The sequence below is a fragment of the Leiobunum rupestre genome, chromosome 11, assembly GCF_980474605.1.
Source record: "Leiobunum rupestre chromosome 11, qqLeiRupe1.1.hap1, whole genome shotgun sequence".
Classification (NCBI taxonomy): Eukaryota; Metazoa; Arthropoda; class Arachnida; order Opiliones; family Sclerosomatidae; genus Leiobunum; species Leiobunum rupestre.
The window spans coordinates 40716420-40738071 of record NC_143394.1 but is presented as its reverse complement, the minus strand read 5'-3'; the positions used below and the strand labels follow the sequence as shown (position 1 = coordinate 40738071).

Genomic DNA, 21652 nt, shown 5'->3' with positions numbered 1-21652 from the left:
TGCCAAGTCCTGAAAATTTCTAATTCCTAGCTAAAACACATTTTGAGTTATTGGCCCTGTATCGTTTTAGTTAACACCCTGTATAGAACAATTGGTCAAGAATAGTTTCCACGTAATAAAATTTTATGCGGCGGTTTTATCTTTAGTGAAATGGTTGAGCTAGAGTTGCCTGTTGATGCGAGTTAGTTATCCACCATCAAACTATGCAGATATATTTTTTAACTTGTTACTGTATAATATGTACGGGGATATCGTACAAAGCCACCTGTTTATTATTATACACGTACCAGATACCTCAACGCAAACATCGCGGGTGAACCTTAAATTTAGTGTTTACTACGTTCTTTCGTTCCAGCTTATGTTTAAAACGACCATGTACTTTAAATTTGTCAAATGGTAATTTACTTAAGAATGGTTAACTGTCGCAGTTATCGTGTTGCTATTTTGGCTTTGTCTTTTTTCGTAACTCTAAACGCGTTGGTCACGGATGATATTTACTTAAGAATGCCTCCAATTGAACCCAGAAACGTATGTTGAACTTGTAATGAATAAAAGTAATTCGACTTTCTGTGACTTTACTCTTTTCCAGAATCAAACGTATTTGTGTACCAGTTTTGAAATGCCTAGAAACGATCAACTTTTTATTGGTAATTTTTAACGAACTCCTACTTTTGAAATAGCTTACTAATATTTTGTTTGTCATAAACATTAGTTGATTTCTTACCGTACAACTTCACTGGTATGAACCTTGGCGCTATTCATCATATCATGTTGTATGGTTGCATCCTACCTGGCTATCGCGAAAAAGACTCCCCAGAAGCCGTTTGGAATTGTGGTGATCGGGAAGACCCCGAGGTGTTGGTAATGGCTGATGTCTGCCTAGAAGGGACCCAGTTATTGACCAACTTCAAGAACATCGAAGGCATGCCGGAAGGTCTTGCACTGTTATAAACTACCATCTAACTAGACGGGCTGTAAGTCATAGTATATTGAAACTATTACAGAAACTGCGCTGAAGGTTGGCCAAGGAACCGACATCAATTACATTATCCTTCAACTCCATTTCGGCAATGTGAACGCGATACATAGTGAGTTTTGTAGTTTTAAGTACAAGTATTACACAATATGGTTTTTAAAATTATTTGTATACGTAGAAGATGTGGTTTATCAAGCTGGAATTTTACTTAAAACCTTACCCAGCACCACAGAGGAGTAATCGATTCATTACTATTTAATTGATATAAAACGGTACTGTAACTTTCGTTTTGTGCAGATCAGTCAAAGTCGTTGGAACTTACTTTATGGGAAGTGAAGGAGAAATACCACCGAATTCCGTTGGTAAGCCACCGTGATCTGACCTTTAAAGACCTCTAACTTACCATTATTTCCTTTTTAAAATGAAGTGCGAATGGAATCGTCTTGTGTAATTAACTTCGACAGAATTACAGCATTATCGTATAGCACTCATACTCACAGTCTAGGTATTTAATGTTTCGGATTCTGTGAGCCAAAGGACATGAGTTAAGTTTGTTTATTTATCTCGAAGGGCTGCAAGTTGCGGCGTATGTGAAGAAACAGGATGACGGTAAATGGTATCGTCTCGCTTTGACTCCGACGCCTGGAAAGACTCAAGTACCAAACATTTCAGTTATTTTATTTGTTAATAATTTGTAAATATAATCATAAATATACCACAGTACGAAGCATTGGTGAACAATACCATTCCACCGATAACCAGGGGCGATATTATTGTACGTATTTCGTTTAATTTGATAGACTTAATAAATTAGTTAACAGTTAGTTTTGTCATAGGCGTCAAGGTGCATTATGTATAATTCAAGAAATTACACTGTTGTTGTTGGGTAATTATCATTTATGGGCGTTTTTCGCACGAAAACAGTATTGGATTTCGGATAATCGCTTCGCTTTACCAATAATGTTGGTTAGCTTCAACATTTAGGGCCCCGGCCAAATTATTGAATCACGGACTCTTCTAAGTCAAATTTCCAAGGGAGGTTTGGTGGCGATGGGCACCTATCGTACGGGCCACTAAAAAGCATGCTTTTGTGATCTTTTGATCTCCCCCCACCCCTGTCGTTTGTTACAGTGGCGAATTAGCTTCGCCGCGGACCCCAAGACTTGAGGCTTACACCTTTTGACCAGATCCGTAGGCCCCCTAGGCTTAAGCCTCTGGTTAATCGCCACTGGCAACTCGTTAGTTCTAGCAGTATCCGGTTAATCTTTAGCGGATACTTTTTTCAATTCAGATCTGATACGATGCAAGAAATGTGTAATTTCTACTTATATTACTACACGGACAAAGGCCAGACAATGGAAGACAAGTACTGTTACAGCGACGGGCCTCCTAAGTACTACTGGAGTCAAGAGGAATATATGCAAGACCTTCCCCAATGGATCGAAGATGACGCGCATTTGGTCGACGAACTAGTAGAACTACGGCGGAAGTATGATGAACGAATGCTTATAAACTCACAAAAACGGGTGTCTATACAATTCGATCTCCTTCTAGGTCATCCCAAGGTCAAGATTGAAAGATAGTTAAAGAGCAAAAGGGACATAAATAAATAAACCAAAACATCAATTTTTTCATATTTTATTCAAAAACTCTGACAAACTTAAAATATGCATTCATGCTTATTTTTTTTCTGAATGCTACAATGGGCCTGTTCTATTTTTTTTTTTTTAATAGCTGATTGTACGCGTGAGAAAAACAAAGGTAAATTCTTTCTCAGAGTCTTTATATATATTCTTTTAGCAATTTTGCTTTTGTCTTTAAGCAACGAAATGGGGTTTGTAAATAGTGGTAAACCACGATTTTTTATGAATTCTAAGATGTTGCTTAGGAAACTATTGGAAATAGGCGTCAGTTGTCTTAAAAAATGGAAAAAAAACTAGTTATAACAAATTAATTTAACAGCTAGAATAATTTACAACTAAGAAGAGATCTGAATAAGCAAACACTGCTTAAGGATGGACTGTTTTTTTTTTATTGTTAGGGTAATTTCAAAAAGTTTATTTTCGAGACAAACAAAAAAATTAATCGTTAACTTTTTTCCTGTAAAATGTATTTTGTTTTATATACGGACTGCCTCTATCTTAATATTTTACTTTATTAACTATCAAAAGCTTTAATATTCGTGAATAATAAAGCGGTAGGACTTTTAGTAAATGATTTTTCCAGAATTTTAGGATAGGTGAGAGCGGTATGAAAGAAAATATTTTGACATATTCGCGTTCAAACCCACTCTGAAGAAGTAAAAATCTTCCAATTTAGTAGTTGTTGATTAATCTTTTTTTTAAATAGCGCGAAGACATAACGCCCGACTTGGATTTAGCCATGGCACAATATCACACTTGACCCATGCTTGACCAATCCAGCCGATGATGTACCGTTGGTCACTCGATCACAGGCACAAATAAAATAAACACTTCGTCACCACACTCTTCTTTGCAAAAAACTTCCTTTTCTTTAATTAGTTTTTTTCAATATTTTATATTCATCGCAGTCGGTCTTAAAGCTTTCCCCTTTTAATTTTTAGTTTTAAATGTTTGTCAATACCCATTCTAGAAAAATTCCCCCCACGTTTTCGCGCTATGCCATTTTGTTCACTACTGTTTGATGTAGGGTTGCCAGTTGGGCAGTCCATTTATCAAGTGCGGTATACCGCGCAGCACCTTGCGTTTTGTTGTCCAACTCCAGAACCTGATTTACTTGATCTATCCTCCCTTGAATCGTACTGAAAAATAAACTTATATTTAGGTTATAATTTCTTTTATATTACTAAAAATCTTCCGCATACTTGTCTAAAATACAAGAAACTAATAAGTTTTCCACTTCATTCACATCAATATTAAGTTCCTATCGAAAAAATTAATTTTGTTAGAGATATTCTTAGAAAAATATCTGTTTTTAAAGAGATGGTGAAGCACTGAACTTTATCTACTTTCTATCGAATTTAAAAAAAAAGTACAAAAATTATGTTAACAAAATTATTAATTAATTTACAACTTTACGAAAAAGTAGGTTTAATATTTTCCTCACAGATTGCTTTAGTTTTTAGCAAACAGAAAAAGTAATGTAACAACCAATCGACGATATGAATTGCTATGCAATTCCCACATACACTTTTTGTAAGCAGGTTGCCAGTTTGCATCTACTTTAAAAGTTAACCCTACTTTTGCATGACGTTTTCAATTAATTAAAACTTGAGTTTTAACTATTAAAAATTGTGAAAAATTTTTGTACTTTTTTCCTTCATCTACAAATTGATAAAAAGTTGGTTCTTTTTGAATTTTACCATACGTTTCACAACTCACTTTAGAAATGAATGGTATATGGATCCTAGTATAAGGTTTAATTAGTTTAATTAAAACTTGAGTTCGAATGTTCCTTAGTAAATCTACAAAATCATTTTATAAACATTAGTGACACACTGTCGGGTATAAGTAAATAATCATATATCATTTCACCCTCAATATGTTCTCGAATGAACGGATCATCCATGATATTCTTTCGGTTAGTTTTCAGGATTTTTTCAAAATCATTTATATCATTATTTTGGTAAGCGCTGACTAAGTTAGTCATGGCAAGAATTTCCGGATCATTTTTGTAAGGCTTTGCTTCTTGGGAATCAAAAGGATTTATTCCCGATTTCATAAGCATATTTGCAAGTACCAGATATTTTAAACACGTTGTTCTTCTATTAGGCGAAGTAAAGGTTTAACTCTAGTTTACAAAACCATTGGTGAAATGGAACATTAATTATACCTTGGACTTCCTGATTCGTCGTAGTTTTTGAAGGCTTCGAAAAAATCAGTGTGGGCTTTTTCATACTCTCCCTCCCTGAGGTGCATTTTTCCACCACATTCTCTTATGACTCCCATTATAAGTGGATGTGGTATTGCTGACTTAATATGCAATGACTGTTCGTATAATTTCTATAGGAAAAAAGAAGGTTATTAGTATTACTTTTTCGCTTACAATTTTCTAGGGGTGTGCGAGCAATTGCTTAAATTGAAACTCGATAAGCCTTGTCCAGAAACTCGCCAAACATTAGTTAAAAATTTGTCCAAGGTTAAACTCTATAAAAACTCGATAAGTACTTTTCATATTACCAAGTTTCAGAACTAAGCGAGCACTCGTTTAAAATAACTTTAAAACTCGTTAAGGGCTCAAAGCTTCGAAAAGGGTTTTTTTTTAAAACTCGTACACTCGCTAGGTTTTTCAAACTCGAATTTTGGGTAGTCAAAAAATGATACTTTCACACCCCTACCATTTTCTAACATTTATCAAACACTATACTTTTAATTTTTTGTTATTCTTCTGAGCTGTGTACATTTGAATTTCTAGAGCGTAAATTTCTAGTAATTGAGTTCCTTTCTTAAGATCATCGGATCCGTCATCAGTCTTCAATATGTCAAAAACAAAAATTTTTAAGGGATTTTTCGAATTATTATACAAACTAAGGAGTCTAATAGTATTTGACATTACAGATACCTGACAAGACTGGTGCAGTTGTTTTAATATTTTGGCCAGTTTTGTGTACTCTCCCCGGTCAAAATATAGTTTACCCAATTTGGTGTTGGTTTTAAACCATAACCTATCATTTTTGGCATCTTTTAATGCATCTAAAGTAGTTTCGTAAAATTCTTGTAGAAGTTCCATCTGAAATATCGCAATTTTTTCATTAATCACTCGTTTCTAAGTTTACCATAACTTTGTAAAACTGACTTGTTTTGATGTTGAAATATAGTCTAAAATTGAGTTAATTGACTTTTCCGAGTAATTTCGTGTTACAGCACTTTTGATATAGGTTAAAAGTTGTTTGTACCGTGTCATCATTTCTTCAAAATTAGCCTTCAATACCAAATAAATTTTTTAAAAAAATCCCCATTTTCGTAAAAATGGAAAGATGAATAGAATATACTAACTAGTCTAAAGTTTATTTTTATCATTTGCTTCAATGCTTTAAAACCCCATTCTCCTTTTTCACCACCCTCCAAGTCCAGTACCTATTAAACAAATGGTTTCATAAGAAAATTTTGTTTGTTTGTGTTAAATTTAATGTGATCTCACTTTCTGAAAACTGGCCAATGCTGCCTTAGGATCATCCTCTTTCAAAGCTTTGGAATTATAGTACTGATTTTCCAGATCTACATCTGGTTCTGAATTACTATCTTCGGAATATTCCTACAAAACCACCAAATATATGTTATATTTCCATGTTGACTTTAGACAAGAGTAATTTTTAGGATTATGTATGTATAAGCCTAAAGGCTAAAAAAGTCAGTCTACAACTGTCAAAAATATTTGAAGATTTCTGATGTTATTAAGGACATTTTAATACAGAATGTATAACATAGTTTAGGTGAGATTAGAAAATAATGATATGAAATAATGACATTGTACGACACTGTGACGTCTTAGCAAGAAAATAAAAAGTAAGAAAGACAACTGTTCAGTAAATGATAACAAAGGCCTACTAAAAAGTAAGCCTTTGGAAGTAGCGGTCAAATTTTTACTGGTACACCGAAAGCTTTTAAAATTGTTGAAAATCAATAACCACATGAATTTTTGGCACTAAATTTTAACAATGTGATTTAATCTTATATTAAGAAATTAAAAATGAATTAATTATGCTTTATTTCTTTACCAAGTCATAATCCTCCTCGTCGTCGCACATAAAATCGTCCTCGGCGTCCGACATTTTGTTTCTGTTCGAAAACAGATCTAAATCAACCATGGATTAATCCTGGATTAATTAACACATCAACCAAGGTCTAAAAATGTAATATTTTATAAAATTCTTCCAATATGATGCTCGGTACCAGCAACAAGAATTGAAAAATTTAATTTCCAGTAAAAAATTGTTAAACGATTTATTCTAATTTTAGTTAGCTGCTGTTTGACATTAGTTAATTTATAGGTGTCCGCTAGTGGCGTGACAAACGCCTGTTGACTCACAGGCGTCTCAGTTAAAATTCGTCTGCTCCGCGGTAGTCTGGCATGTGAAAGCTTGGAGGAATAAAACAAGTATAAAACAAGTATACTTGTTTTATTCCTCCAAGGTGAAAGCAAGGAATCTCTGAACTTCCTTGGTGAAAGGGAGGACCAATCTATTTCCTGTCTAATCGTTCTTGGTTTAAGCTTGGAGAAGAGAAACACCTCTCTGCTCGAAGGTTTAAGAAGTGTCTACTATTTTAAGTTTTTTTTCGTAAAAAATAGTTTTTGATAACCAATGGGGAAGTATGAAGAAACTTTCGCCGCAGCCGCAAGCTTTCAGGAAAATTTCCAAATTCTCTGTATGTCATTCCGCCCTCCTCAAAAAACGAGAATCTCGGAATCTCCGTCTCCGGGGTGAGCGTTTCAATACGCCACCTGGTGTTGCTAAGGTAAACTTTTGAGTTAACGCAAACTAAAAAGGTGCTTCGCGTGCATCATTTTTAGTCTGTATAAAAATTTAAAACCACGATAATTTTCTCTTTATAAATTGTTAAAATTTAATAAGAAAACCTTCAACTTGTCGAGTATAGATGCTTTTACACAGTGCTTTTTTTCCTACAAAACAAGCCGAAGTTAAGAGATAAATTGGTACTTTGCAATATAATTAAACGACTAGAAATGTCAACGGCATTGAGTATACTTCAGAAGCTTTAACAGATATTTTAATATTTACATACATTTTCAGACTTTAACAATACAAAAATAACTCTCTTCTTTCCAAAAGAAACGGACGCGTAAGGTTTCCCAAAAAACGAATTAATTTTCGTACGTTTTCCATTATTATTAACTAACAGACGTTTAGCTTACATACACTAAGCCTCGGTTGACAGACGACGTTTCGCGTAGTTTTTTTCTTAGAAAAACGATACATTTTACCTCACTAGATGGCGAACTAGTTACCCGTGGTGCACTCGGATATATTCCCCGCGGTCGGGCGGGATGAAATAAACGAAGGTAAATTTTCTACCCTCCCCCTGGCGTACAAAGAAAACGTATCCCCCGAAAAAAGCGTTTATTCCCATTCGACCGAAAGAATTTTAAAATGTAGCCCAATTGGCGGGGTGGTTTGGTATTTTATTTATAAGGTATGTACTATCGAAGATCCATGTTTAGGTTAGGTTAGGTTAGGTTAGAGTTGGTTAAGTTTACTATTTCAGTTTTGGTTCAGTTACTTTTCTTGACTAGGTGAAGATAAAAATATAATTCATGCTCATTCCATTTTATTTTCCAATTTATATAGCAGCGTTCGGTCGAATGGGACACATAAAAGCGTTCGGTCGAATGGGACACATAAAAACCGCACGTTTCGGCGGAATTCGGTCGAATGGGACACCTCAAAGACCGCATTCGGTCGAATGGGATTTCAGTCGAATGGGACTAAAGCGAAAAAAGCGCTCGCTGATAATTTCGGTTCATGTATTTCTGACATCAGACTATTGTATTTATATACCATGTGCACCGCCTAAGCATTACTGGAGTTTTTTCATCATTTGTCCCGGCCGGGCCACCGACCTGTATACAAAGTTAGGAATCACTTCCTAAGAGACGTACACAATCAAGCGTACACCCTTATACTTGTAACACCTACTCACGACTCATTCGTGAGTTCGTCAAAATTCACAACGATGTAACGCATTACACGTTCGAAATCGTTGATCGTATCGTTATCCAGATTTTGAAGCCCATCCGCTTGGAGTGGTCTTCTTCTCAAATGGTTCGTTTTGGGACAATTACGAAAATAGTGCGCCTCACAGGGGCGTAGGAACGTTCTAGAAGTTGGAGGGGGCAAAGATAAACGAAAAGGGGTCTGGAGAATGGTTTTTAATTTTTAATGGAATGTAGCTTCTCCGAATGCATGTGTACTTGTCATTACTATGTAAATTGGCGGGAAAAGATTGAAATTTAAACTCAGTTGAGGTTCTATAAACTGTATATGCTTTTAAAATGATAATTTGAGCCTTTTGAAGATTTCAACTGACCAAAGGTTGGAGGGGGCAATAACATTAGTTGCCCCTCCCAGCAAAATTCTAGGGAGGGGCATTGCCCCCCCTGCCCCTCCCGGTTCCTACGCCCCTGGCGCCTCATATGCATTTGGTCGATGCAATATGCCCTAAGTTGTATAGGTAAAGTGGGAATTTACCGCGTCCACTTAGGATTTGTGTCAAATAGTAGTTCGTATTGAAACTACATTTAACCTCAGGAAAGTACTTCTTAGTTACTTTACCTTTCTCACTAACCTCCCACGACTCCTGCCACCTTTGAGTCGTCACCTCATTTAGCCACCTTTTAATCACCAACTTAGTTGGCTTCATTTCCTTCTCTTCTTGAAGATCGGTTGCTGACTTTGCCAGAAAGTCCGCCCTTTCATTCCCTACACACCCAGTGTGCTACTTTATCCAAGTAAACGTGACCTGCGTCACCATCCGTTTCAACACCTTACGGATTTTATGGCATAAGCCATGATTGGTTTTAGGATTGCTTATTGCGTTAATAGCAAAAAGACAATCCGTAAAAACCGTTACACCATCACCAGGACGTTGACCTTGCGTCCTTAACCAGCAAATACTCTCATGTATTGCTAAGAGCTCAAGAGAAAACGCATCCACCTTTCCATTAATGCGACTGACCACGTTGTACACTTCTACACCGTTCCTGTACACAACGAATGCCACTCCGGCACTCCTACTGGACAACGAACCGTCAGTAAACACCTCTACCCCATTACAATTGGGCAGTTTCTCTTTGATGTTTATATATGCCCCTGACCGCTGGTCCTCCCACGCAGGGTCGGATTAAGACTTTATGGGGGCCTAGGCCCAAGTTAATTTTGGTGCCCCTTTCAATAGCAAGTGAAGCGAGCTAGGCGCTTCTTCAATTTATAATTGAGAAATGGAAGGATAATTCATTTTGCTGCCAGATTTAGTATGGCGTCAGGAACTAGACGGCAGTCCGTCAGAGAATGTGACAATCAAACGTTTTTGGTTCATTGGGTTGGACGCATTTACTAAAAGCAAATGATTAAAGTATTGTATTTTTTTCGATCCCTCTTGGTGCCCCTTGTAGGCTTGGTGCCCTAGGCTCAGGCCTATTCGGCCTATTGGTTAATCCGACCCTGCTCCCACAGTTCACCTGGGTAGAGGTAGTTACCACCTTGTAACTCCACCTCACAGTGCTTGCTGTCTTCTCTGAAACAGAATGACGTGAATACAGCAGCTTCCTGACTCACCACCAGGTCTAACGGTTGTACACCAGCAAGGACCCTTAGCGCATCGCTCGAAACAGTCCGGTAGGCACAAGTTATACGTAGGGCAGCAATTCTCTGTATTGAGCTCAGCTTCCTCACCATAACACTGTTCTGCGTGCTCTTCCCCCATGCACCGCAAGCGTAAGCAACTACTCTCACAATGCACCCATTGTAGATAGTCCTTATCGTTTTATGGTCGAGACCCCACTCAACCCTTACAAAACAAGCAATGTTTTGCACCAGCTTTGTCACCGGGACACTAACTTCCTTGAGGTGAGGAAGAAAGGTAAGCTTGTTGTCGATGGTGACACCGACAACTTTCAACTTGTCAACATTTGCAATGTTGACCACTCTCATCTTACAGGGTTTACACTATACAAGGTTTAAGCAAAAAACGATCCGTCCTCTGAGACCAAAGACCTGCGATTTCTATGGAGATTGGAGATCTATAGTCGCGATGGAGACTAGAGACCTAGAGACTGGAGGCCCAACGTTCCAGTGGAGATTATAGGACCGGAGACTGGAGACCAAAAATGTTGCTGACCATACATACCCAGTTTCAGTCTACAAGACCGGAGACCTGCGATTTCTATGCAGATTGGAGGCCCAAACTTCCAGTGAACACTGTAGCACCGGAGACTCGAGGACCGGATACTAGAGACCAAAAGTGTTTCCGACCTATGGTTTCAAGTAACAGTATCTATATTATATGTTGCACAGAAAACTCTACCCTCGGTGTCAAATGAACCGTCACTTTCGGATCGCAAACACATTTGATTTTCTGGTTTGGTTAAGCCTGCTCAGGTATAGTTACACTTTAAAAAAATAATCCAGTACCGGAATAGTAACATAACTGACAAAATGACAGTCATCAGAACCATATGTTTATAATAATGTTCCAACAAAAATGGAACAATATTATACACAATGTCAGAACGTAACAAAATTTACCGTAAAATTAACGGTCAAATTATTGTTTTGTTACTTAACTGTAACCTGACTTTGAAATTCGGTTGAATAACGATATTTTATTTACTGTGTAAGTATTCCAATTATATTATTGCTTCACAAGTATATTAGAAAAAGCGCTATTCATAAGTTGTATCGTAGAATTTAATAGTTTAGACTTTAAAAATATCATTTGAATATTACAATTGCGTTTTTCATGAGACTTCCTCTGATTTACTTTGAGTCTGTGATTGTTAGGTGGCTCAAACATTTGAAAACCTTGGCATATAAAAGTTTGAAACGAGAGATCTTTCAAACAACTCGGCGAAGAAGATTCTGCGCTTCTTTTCTGAGACGGGGCTTTTTCAGGTATAATGACTGGGTTGGTACAATGGACTTTCTAGTCGAAGTACTAGGTTGGGTTTGACCCCAGTATCGGCGCCAGCAATAGGCCGGGGTAGGCCTGGGCCTACTTGAAATTTTGGTAGGGACCTCCAAAAGTCGTCTTAAGGGGCCTCCAAAATTTAATATATGGGCTTCCAAATTATGTAATATAAAAAAATTGTGTAAATTGTTTGCGAAATAATTTATTTAATTTTATTAATTTTCCAATATTCAATGCGAGTGATTGGCTTAACGACACTGCTGTTTTTATTCCTTTCATAGGTACGAGTAACTTTTCTGATGTAAGGGATGCACATGCGAAGTACCGAAGGAATGAATGTAAATTGATAGACTGAAATTCAGTGGTAGAAATAAGTAAATAACCACTCATTTGTTAAGTGTTATCAGTACACAAAAAAGGATCAACACACACTCAGTTTTTAGTCATGTTTAAACTCATAATTAACTCTAATTTTTTCGTCGCGTACCCATTTTACCCAAACATTTCACCACATGCTTCAAAAAATTAAATAATAATAATTAGAAAAAATTGTGGTGGTGGGGGGGGGGGGGCTGCATAATTTTGGTGAGGCCTCCAAATGGTTGGTTAGAAGAAATCACATATGGACTGTGAGAAGGATGATAAAATACGCGAAATTTAGTTTATTACTCGAAGATCTATTTGATCCGAGTTTCGCGTTTTTTGCTCGAAGACCTATTGGGTACGAGTTAGTAGTAAGTTTTTTAATTTCTTAAAATTTGTTTAGGATTTAGCTATATTATCCCTTTTAGTTATGGACTAATCTACTTTTTCGCGTATTTTATCATCCTCCAAATGGTTGGCCTACCTCCCCAAAAATCCTGGCGCCGCTACTGTTTGACCCTACCACCCAACCCTCAATAATAATAATAATATTAACACTTTTAGAGTGCGAGGGGGATGGGGAACAACAAAAAAATCGTTATAGTCATTCTTCCTAAGTATAATCCGAATCATAATAATAATCAGCTAGGGTTAAATTGCGTAGGAGGGTGGTGGCAAGCCCTTCGTGCCTCGCGAGACAACTTACTATTACCATCGAATACCACTAACCTCTACAAGTTTTATGGAAAGGGGAAACCAAAGAACTTAACCCTAATTGTGTTTAGCCTCTTAAAAATCATGATTTGCAACAAAAAATGTCACGAAGTTGGTGAGATTGGAAGGTCTATCGTGACTAGATAAAAGGTTTGCTTTACATTCACAAAAACTTGCTTTATCTATCTATTCTTAGTGTGAGGACATTATTTATTTATTTATTTACTTGGAAAGCCTTAGGGGCTTATGCCCAAGCTTCGGAATACAGGGAGTAGGAACGAAACCAACAATAATATAATTACACTACAAAAGATAGATACAAAAATTACTAGAATACAAAGAAAAAATAAAAATACTACGAAATACACTAATACAGATAGGGAGACACTAGGTTTACTCAGCTAGGTAGGTCCGTAACATATTTTTAAAAAGAGGGTAAGATTTTTGCGTAACCATATCATCCGGCAGGCTATTCCAGTCATTAATGACGCTGTGGGAAAAATGGTTTCGCCGGGTTGTTACACTGGCCTTAGGTTTGGACAGCTTTAGGGTATGACCTCGAGTAGTGGATTTAGAATTGAGGGTGAATAAGTCAGAGAAATGTAGATCGAGACCGTTATAGAAAAACTTATGGAGTAGGCACAAATTATTGAATTTGTGCCTAGTGGAGATGGGTTGAAATCCTAGGGTTTTCAACCTGGAAGGGGCAGGGTTTTTCTCCAAACAAGTGACTAACTTTGAATATTTATTTTGAGCTTTCTGCAAAGAAGAGAGATCAGTCACTAGGTGTGGAGTCCAAATTGGGGAACAGTAATCGGTAAGTGGTAAAGCCAGGGAGCTATATAATTGTTTAATAAGGGGTGGGGATTGATAATTTAAGTTGTGGCGAATAAGACCAGCAATGGAGCATATGGGCTTAGTAATTTTGTGGGTATGAGTCGAAAATTTAAGATTGGGATCCAATGTGATACCGAGGTCACGTTCAGAAAGAGCCCATGATAGTGTAAACATAGTTTGGGTTTTTACGACCGAGATGTAGCACCGAACACTTCGCTGTGTTGAATGATAAGTCATGAGAGTTAGCCCAGGTAACTACCGCGTCGAGGTCAGCCTGGAGTGCCAAATTGTCGGAGTGTGGTTTAATTTTGTGAGACAGTTTTGTGTCATCAGCGAATAGTAAAACCAAGGCAACACACACAACAGCAGGCGGAGAATTAATTAAAATGTTAAAGAGCAGGGGACCCAAGACCGACCCTTGAGGGACACCCTGGTTCACAGTACTCCAAGCTGAAGCCTGAAGGACAACTCTTTGCTAAAGATAGTGTGAAGCATCCCAAAAGAGATCCGTAAAGGCACACCCAGGGTAAACAATTAAACTGAAAATTGTCCGTATCCCGGTAGTATTTGGCAGGCACGTAGGAACGTTTTGGATTTAGGGGGAAAAGCTTGGATATGGAATTTGGTGCCCCCCCCCCCCCCCCAATTGGTCTGAACGCAGACCATTTGTTCATAATATTTATCATCCTGGGCCTAACTATACTGTATGTTTTTAAATTATTTATTTAATAATAATAATAAGCTGCACATTAAGCCAGTGGCTTTTGTATGTACATCGGCACAAGTTTGACAATAATGGAGTAAATAACAAACACAGAAAAACCATGGATTAAATAACCTAAGGTTATTTAATCCATTTAAAAACATTACTTATCCAGAGGGTTATATAAAGCTATTACAGATTTACGAAAATTATTTCAGTTGGCAAAGCATTCCAGTCATTAATAACATTATAGGCAAATTAATTTAGACGAACATTAGTTCTAGCACTAGGTTTAGACAATTTCAAATGATGACCTCTAGTTTTGGTTAAAGGGCACATAGTAAAAAAATCTGAAAAATTTACATTTGGATTTTTGTTAAAAAAACCATGGAGGAGGCAAAGGTTATTTACTTAATGACGAATGGAAATGGGGTCAATGCTTAGGGCTTTAAGACGAGAACGGGCTGACAACTTATTCAGCTTATGAGGCAGCTTAGAAAATTAATTTTGAGCTTTTTGTAAGACCAATTGATCCGAAATAAGGTGAGGAGTCCAAAGAGGTGAGCAATAATCGATAACTGGTAATACTAAAGAATTAGAAAGCGTTTTAATTATGAGAGGGGAACAAAAGTAAAGGTTACGACGAATAACGCCAGCAGTAGACCTAATGCGTTTGGAAACTTTGTTAGAATGAGCAGAAAATTTAAGTACATGATCCATAATAACACCAAGATCGCGTTCAGAAAGCGTGGTACGTAACATAACATCCTTAAGGGTGTAGGAAAAATTCGGGTTCTTCCTACCTAAATGCAAAACAGCGCATTTTTCAACATTAAAAGCAACGCCATGGGAATCTGCCCAAGAAACAGCCGTGTCGAGATCGGCCTGAATCAGGAGACAGTCCGTGGAAATACAAATTTTGTTATAGAGTTTCGAATCATCAGCAAAGAGTTCAATAATACAGTGAACAATGACAGTGGGAAGAGAATTTATAAGTATGTCAAAGAGGAGAGGCCGCACATGTCCAACCTACCTTGTTACGGCACTGATCACGATACTTGATAGTGTAGACGTGGAACTACGAGGGATATTCAGCCTTTGGTAGTGCTTTCTGGAGGGCGAATTTAAACTAGAATAATTGATAACTCTCTCAATGTTTTGAATAAAAATCTGACCGTTAAATCAAAACGGAGGATTCAGGGTGAGCTAAAAATAAACGTGGGAAACATCCTAGGTAATTGCGGTGGTGTTCTTTCTTCGAGATGATCAGTTCAATTACCCATCGCTCGTTTTAGTACTTGACCAATTCATTGTGGGTCACGGAATTCTGGGACAACATTATGCCTTGCCACCATAAATTACGAGTCATTCGTTGCCCATTATCTAATGGGTAATTGAACCCTTTTGGCGGAAACAGAGTGTAATTTGACTGGGCGGTGGATGTAATTGTTCTATACATTGTTGTCGAAGATTATACGTGTCGTTGAGGTGGATTCTACGACGCATTGCAATAGGCCGGGACCATTTTCTGATGGGTAACTGTACTTTCTATTAAAAGCAATGGACACTTTGATAGGGCAGGGTGGTTGTTATAATGGGTCGTTGGCTTCTTGTCGATGATCCAACGTGTCCTTGAGATCTTTTCTATGATCCATTATTCTATGGATAATTCTACTTTCTGGCGAAATCAGTGTGTAATTTGACGGCGTGGTGGATGTAATTGTTCTTGGAATTCATGTCGATGATGCTACCGGTTTCTGAAATGAATTCTACGACGCGTTGTATTGGAATAGTTGATTTTATAAAATGTTTTTACGCTTGCCCGACTTGTTGAAATGTTGCCCTGGAATAGTTCAGCCAATGCCTAAGAATGAGTTCATAAGCTCTTTAGTGGGAGAGAAAACGGATCCACAGCCGAAGCGGGGAGGCAACATTTCAACAAGAGGGCCAAGGTTATTTTATAAATAATAATAATAATAATAATAATAATAATAATAATAATAATAATAATTTATTGATGTTGACATTACAAAAATATGTTTATAGTTGTTTAATTCATCACCCCAACCACATGAGGGAAACTTGTGCGTGGTGGGGATAATAATAGTTTTAAATCAAATCAAGGCTTTGAAAAACAATCGAATTACATTCTACTTAAGATTTAAGATTAGGAAAGAAAATTAAAGGTTAATCAATTCACAATTTTTTTTTAAATATTAATAACTAAGAAAAAAACACATTTTTCAATCTTTCGTCACCATAATTTTTGATCCATTGACAAATTTTGCGTTTAAATAGTTTTATATTAGTACAGTTTTTAATTTCAGAGTTCAATAAGTTATATAATTTTGGCCCTAGATAAGTAATATGATTCTGGCCAACTGATTTAAACATTTTCTCAATTGGTAAATTTTTCTTCGTAATACCACGGGTACTATAAATCGTTTGAGAAGCTAATGATTCTCGATTTTTGTAAGTATAGATTAAAATGATTTTAGCGTACAGTTGATTAATAGTATAGACTGAGAAGTCTCTATATAGGTGAACATTCTGTTCGTAGCGATTTCTCTTTAAACAAATTCTTATAATGTTTCTCTGGATAACTCCTAAGGGTTCCAGAGTAGCCTTATACGTTCCAGCCCATCCAACCATACCATAGGAAATTATCGATTGGACAATAGCAAAATAAACTGTTTTTAACCAACATATAGGTAGGAAGTTCCTCAGTTCGTAGAACTTATATTGACATGCACGTAATTTTTTCGAAATATTATTAATATGCAATTTCCAGTTCAATTTTGAGTCAATCGTTATTCCCAAATATTTAACACTTTCCACTCTCTCAATTTCGGTACAGTCATGGTTACAATGGTTATGTAAAAAATGGTTATGGATGTTTATGGATAAATTATAGTAATTTTCTATTTTAGGTCTCTGAGCAAAACATATATATTTAGTTTTATCCGAATTTAAGGTTAATAAGCTCATATTTAATATTTTATACAGATGATCAAGAGCTATCTGAGCGTTTAAAAAGGATTCTTCCCATGAATTACCTTCACATAAAATTAATGTATCATCCGCAAATGATATTATACGCCCATGAATTTGTAGATTGCATAGCTCATTTACGTACACCAAAAACAGTATCGGTCCTAGAATAGTCCCTTGTGGAATACCATGAGTCATTGCTATTGAATCACTGTAGATACTATTTAATTTTACAATAGTAAAACGGTCTCGAAGATAGCTTTTGAGCCATTCTAGAGGAAGCCCACGAACTCCAATCTTATTAAGTTTTTTAATTAACAAATCATGGGAAACTGTGTCGAAGGCCTTTTTTAGGTCAATAAAAATTCCTATCATTTTTCGATTTTTATCGAGAGAATTATACAATTCTTTGGTTACCTCATATAATACATCACTTGTGCTTAAGCCTTGTCTAAAACCAAATTGATTTTCAGAAAGACAATTTTTGGACTCTAGAAAATTCACCAATTGATGTTTAACAAATCTTTCGTATATTTTTGAAACATTACTTATTAATGAAATCGGTCTATAATTTTCCAATTTCTCCTTACTACCAGCTTTAAAAATTGGTACTATAACTGATTTTTTAAAAACATCAGGAAAAGACCCTTCTACGATGGACAAGTTTAAGATAAAAGAGAGCGGAAAAGATATAGATGTTTTGCATAATTTTAACATTTTTACACTAATTCCATCATACCCATTTGAGTTAGTATTTTTTAATTTATCAATGATGTTTTCGATATCCATTGGTATAGATGGGTTGATAAAAAATGATTGTGGGTTTAGATTTTCATTAACGATATAATTATAATTTGTAGGATTTGTAAGGTTTTTATCCAATATGTCTTTGGCTAATAGCGGACCGACAGATGCGAAATAAGCATTAAAGTGATCTGCGGCTATCTTAGCATTATTTTTCACGATTAATAATTGATCATTGATTTTAATTTTTTCTATAGTTTTCTGTCTCTTATTTACAGTAGTAGCCCCATTGATCAATTTCCAAATCATCTTAGGGCTTTTATCACTTTCATTAAACTTAGCTTTATAATAATTAAATTTTACAGTTTTTATTAAGGTTGTAATTTTATTTCTATAAACCTTATAATTATCTCTTAGATTTTGATTAAATGGTTCAGTTTTCAGTTTTTTAGCCATGGCATCACGTTTTTTTATGGACACAATTAAGCCTGTAGTAATCCAAGGTTTCAATTTACGCGTCTTATGGTTTAATTTAATTCTCCGTTTTTGTGTAAAAATAGTCAGGTTATTTTTTAAAATATCTATAAAATTTTCAGCAGCTTTGTTAGCATCTGTATTTTGAGTAACTGTGGTCCACTTTTCTTTTTTAAGGTTATTTACTAAGAGATCATAATCAATATTTATAGATTCACAATAATTAGGACTTATTCCAAAACTACCAATATTTGGTAAATTAGCCAAAATCGGATAATGATCTGTAATGTTAGTTTCACATACGGCTGTTCTGATTTCTAAATTGTCCTTTTTTTTATAAATATATGGTCGATACATGTACTTGAATTTTCAGTCACTCTCGTTGGCTCATTTATACAAGACGCGTAACCATATTCAGATAATAATGTTAAGTAGTCAGTAGTCGTATTATTGTTAGCATTTAAATTAATATTAAAATCGCCTACTAACATAATGTTAGGAGCGTTTGACAACATTTGTAGACTACTAGCGAATTTTCTTATAAATTCCTGTACGTCATTATTTGGAGACCTATATACAGCAATAATTTTATATATCTGGCTATTTGGTAACGTTATTTCTATAGCTAGAATATTTGCATCTACAAAATCACAATCTAGTTTTTTAAATTGTAAATTGTCATTAATATATATTACCACGCCATCATTCCTATTAAAATAAGTATCAGATGATATTATATTATATCCGTCGATACCAAATTGGTTTACATTATCAATTTTAAAAGTTTCGGTTAATATTATTACATCTATTTTAAATTTGAGAGTTTCTAGAAAGATTAATAACTCATTGAAATGTTTATTTAAACTACGGATATTTAAGTGTAGTAATATAAAATTTTTACAGTTTGTTTGATTTAGGTTTTCTGTGTTACAATGAACTATATTATAACTAGGGTTAAAAAAATCAAAATTCTGGTTATCTATTAACATAAAAAATCAGTATTGGTTTAGGCAATATATCTCATCTATTTACTTGACATTTTTTAAATCATCTAAAATCTCAATTCTGATAGCCGGTTCGTTTTCCTGTTTACGCATAATTATTTTTCCATTTTGGACCCAAACATATTTAAAGTTAACGGCTTTTGCTTTTTGCTTTGCTTCATATAATAGTTTTTTATTCATGGGAGTTAAGTATAATTCTACTTTCTGCCGGAACCAGTGAGTATTTTGGCGGGACGCCCAGTGGGGCAAACTGAGCCCAAACCTGGCCAAACGTAAAAAAAAAAATTAATCGCGCGTATGAATTTTATTTCAATTTATAATATTTGTTTATAAACCACCGCACAATTTACCGGTGTTTGATTTTTGACTGCAAAATTTTATTATCCACCAGGCTCCTTAGAAGTAGTAGAATGTTTTAGAAATTTTAAGTCGGAGTTTTTGCATAGTTTTTGGTATACATTCAGGCTTGATTTAATAGGTAAAGATATTTTTTTGCAGTCTTTAGTTTTGGAAATATCAATACCAAGTAGATATCGATATTTTCGAGTTATGAAACTATTATACAAAGCCACGTAGTTCAAATAGTGGGAATTCTGGAAAACGACGTTAAGGTCTTTAACTAATATATTCCTTTTAGAATTAATGTGACTTTTAGTTATGAATTTAGGTAGATTAAGTTACAATTTTTGATTTAAGTTGATGAATGTTCATTATTTATCACAATATCGATTAAAAATTTTACCGATATTTGCCTATTTTCTATTTTTTGTACAGATTTTCAATAGATATATGAAATTAAAAAGGGTGTCCAATTTAAAAACGATCCATGGCGATAACATCAAAACCGTTTCCTGTACTAATTTCAAATTTTTATGGCACTTAACACATGTTGGGGAACATTTCAAAATTATAACATTGATGACCTTGAACCGTTTCATCAAGGTCATTGAAAAATTATCTCGAGAACCGTTAGATTTAGAAACTTCGTTCCTCATCATATTTCACACTTAAAACCAGTTGGTCATCAAGTAAATAATGCTAAACTGGCTACAGGAAAAGTATTATGAATCGGACATAACATATGTTCTGTTCACGAATATTCTATTTATTCAAATTTATGTTGAGAACCATAATGGATATTAAAAAAAAATCCAATTAGAAAAGTGTTCTTCGTCCCATTTTTTGCTAAATGGTCTTTGATATGATTCAATTTGTAAAAAAGAAAGCCAAGTAATCGAAAATTTATTTTCTTTACAGTTCGTCGATTCAACTTAAAACTATGCTAAGTCAATGGGAGAATTTCTTTTACGTAATTTTTGGATTTATTAAATTTTTATTGTAAACAGTTTAGCATTGTTTACTTGATGACCAACTTGTTTTCTGGCTTTCAATTGATCAAATGAATTCGGGTTAAAGTTATTCAGACATTAAATATGACGAGGAACAACTTTCTAATTGGAACGAAGTTTCTAAATCTAACGATTCTCGAGATGATTTTTCAATGACCTTGAAGACATGGTTCAAGGTCATCGATGTCACCATTTTTAATTGTCCCCCAACACGTGTTAAGTGTCACAAAAATTGGAAATTAGTACAGGAAACGGTTTTTGAGATATTAATTTTGACCAGGTTTGGGCTTAGTTTGCCCCACTGTGGGACGGTGGCTTTAATTTTTCCTTGTCTACGTGTCCTTCTACGATGAACTGTAATGGTACTGCTCCCTTTTGTAATAGACAACTATATTATGTTTCATGCAGTGGTAGCTAAAATTCAGGGTGGGCAAAAACCCGGCTTTTTTAAAAATTTAAAATCCAGTGTGGTTAAAACCGGTGGTTTAAATCGGTTAAAGCTTTTAATATAAAAATGCTCAAATTGCTTTTATCTAGCCCTCATTACTTGGAAAATGCTCAAATTGCCCGATTTCAAAATTACGTTTTTGCGCGTGACAGTATACAGTGTAGCAGAATTATTTACCTGCTTTTATACCTTAACATGGCGGCGTATTTTCACGCGCAAAATGAATTTTAAGATTCCCTAATTGCTTATCTAGTTCTCATTACTTACGACAAAAATCTGGAAATTCGCCAAAAAAATTCGATTTCCACCATTTCGACTTCTTTTTATAATAATTCAAAGACCACTTAACCGATTTTGATGAAATTTTCTGTACTTGCTATAAAATGTTTGCTCTTTCTAATGAATCATTAATTAGCCATAGCTA

The 21652-nt window shown here is 35.3% G+C and overlaps 2 protein-coding genes across 4 annotated transcripts; one reads left to right on the top strand and one right to left on the bottom strand.

Moving 5' to 3' along the window:
• The first annotated feature begins 216 nt into the window (after positions 1 to 216).
• On the top strand, positions 217 to 3145 carry LOC149922846 (peptidylglycine alpha-hydroxylating monooxygenase-like). Of its 2 annotated transcripts, XM_090162704.1 has the most exons (13): positions 217 to 396; positions 504 to 528; positions 590 to 647; positions 713 to 934; positions 1005 to 1088; positions 1155 to 1212; positions 1274 to 1338; positions 1404 to 1481; positions 1547 to 1632; positions 1698 to 1751; positions 1813 to 1862; positions 2268 to 2465; positions 2531 to 3145. In XM_090162704.1, exons 2-13 carry the CDS (start codon positions 505 to 507, stop codon positions 2550 to 2552), a joined length of 999 nt encoding a protein of 332 aa, XP_090018830.1. In that variant the 5' UTR covers positions 217 to 396; position 504; the 3' UTR covers positions 2553 to 3145. The 2 variants fall into 2 exon arrangements, with proteins under 2 accessions (XP_090018830.1, XP_090018831.1); XM_090162705.1 differs by lacking the exon at positions 217 to 396 and having other exon boundaries at positions 442 to 528.
• A 184-nt stretch (positions 3146 to 3329) lies between these two features.
• On the bottom strand, positions 3330 to 6828 carry alien (COP9 signalosome complex subunit 2 alien). Of its 2 annotated transcripts, none has more exons than XM_090162702.1 (11): positions 6675 to 6828; positions 6098 to 6211; positions 5953 to 6033; positions 5753 to 5878; positions 5513 to 5686; positions 5324 to 5428; positions 4790 to 4959; positions 4492 to 4721; positions 4339 to 4421; positions 3822 to 3880; positions 3330 to 3758 (listed from the first exon to the last, which is right to left on the bottom strand). In XM_090162702.1, exons 1-11 carry the CDS (start codon positions 6762 to 6764, stop codon positions 3614 to 3616), a joined length of 1377 nt encoding a protein of 458 aa, XP_090018828.1. In that variant the 5' UTR covers positions 6765 to 6828; the 3' UTR covers positions 3330 to 3613. The 2 variants fall into 2 exon arrangements, with proteins under 2 accessions (XP_090018828.1, XP_090018829.1); XM_090162703.1 differs by having other exon boundaries at positions 5519 to 5686.
• Between the last annotated feature and the right edge of the window lie 14824 nt (positions 6829 to 21652).

Coding starts and splice junctions, on each gene's coding strand:
- LOC149922846 (XM_090162704.1), top strand. CDS start 505: ATGCCTCCAATTGAACCCAGAAAC. Junction 529..589: donor CTCCAATTGAACCCAGAAAC/GTATGTTGAACT, acceptor ACTCTTTTCCAG/AATCAAACGTATTTGTGTAC. Junction 1,213..1,273: donor TTACCCAGCACCACAGAGGA/GTAATCGATTCA, acceptor CGTTTTGTGCAG/ATCAGTCAAAGTCGTTGGAA.
- alien (XM_090162702.1), bottom strand. CDS start 6,764: ATGGTTGATTTAGATCTGTTTTCGAACAGAAACAAAATGTCGGACGCC. Junction 3,881..4,338: donor ATATACCATTCATTTCTAAA/GTGAGTTGTGAA, acceptor TTTTTTCGATAG/GAACTTAATATTGATGTGAA. Junction 3,759..3,821: donor GTTTCTTGTATTTTAGACAA/GTATGCGGAAGA, acceptor TTTATTTTTCAG/TACGATTCAAGGGAGGATAG.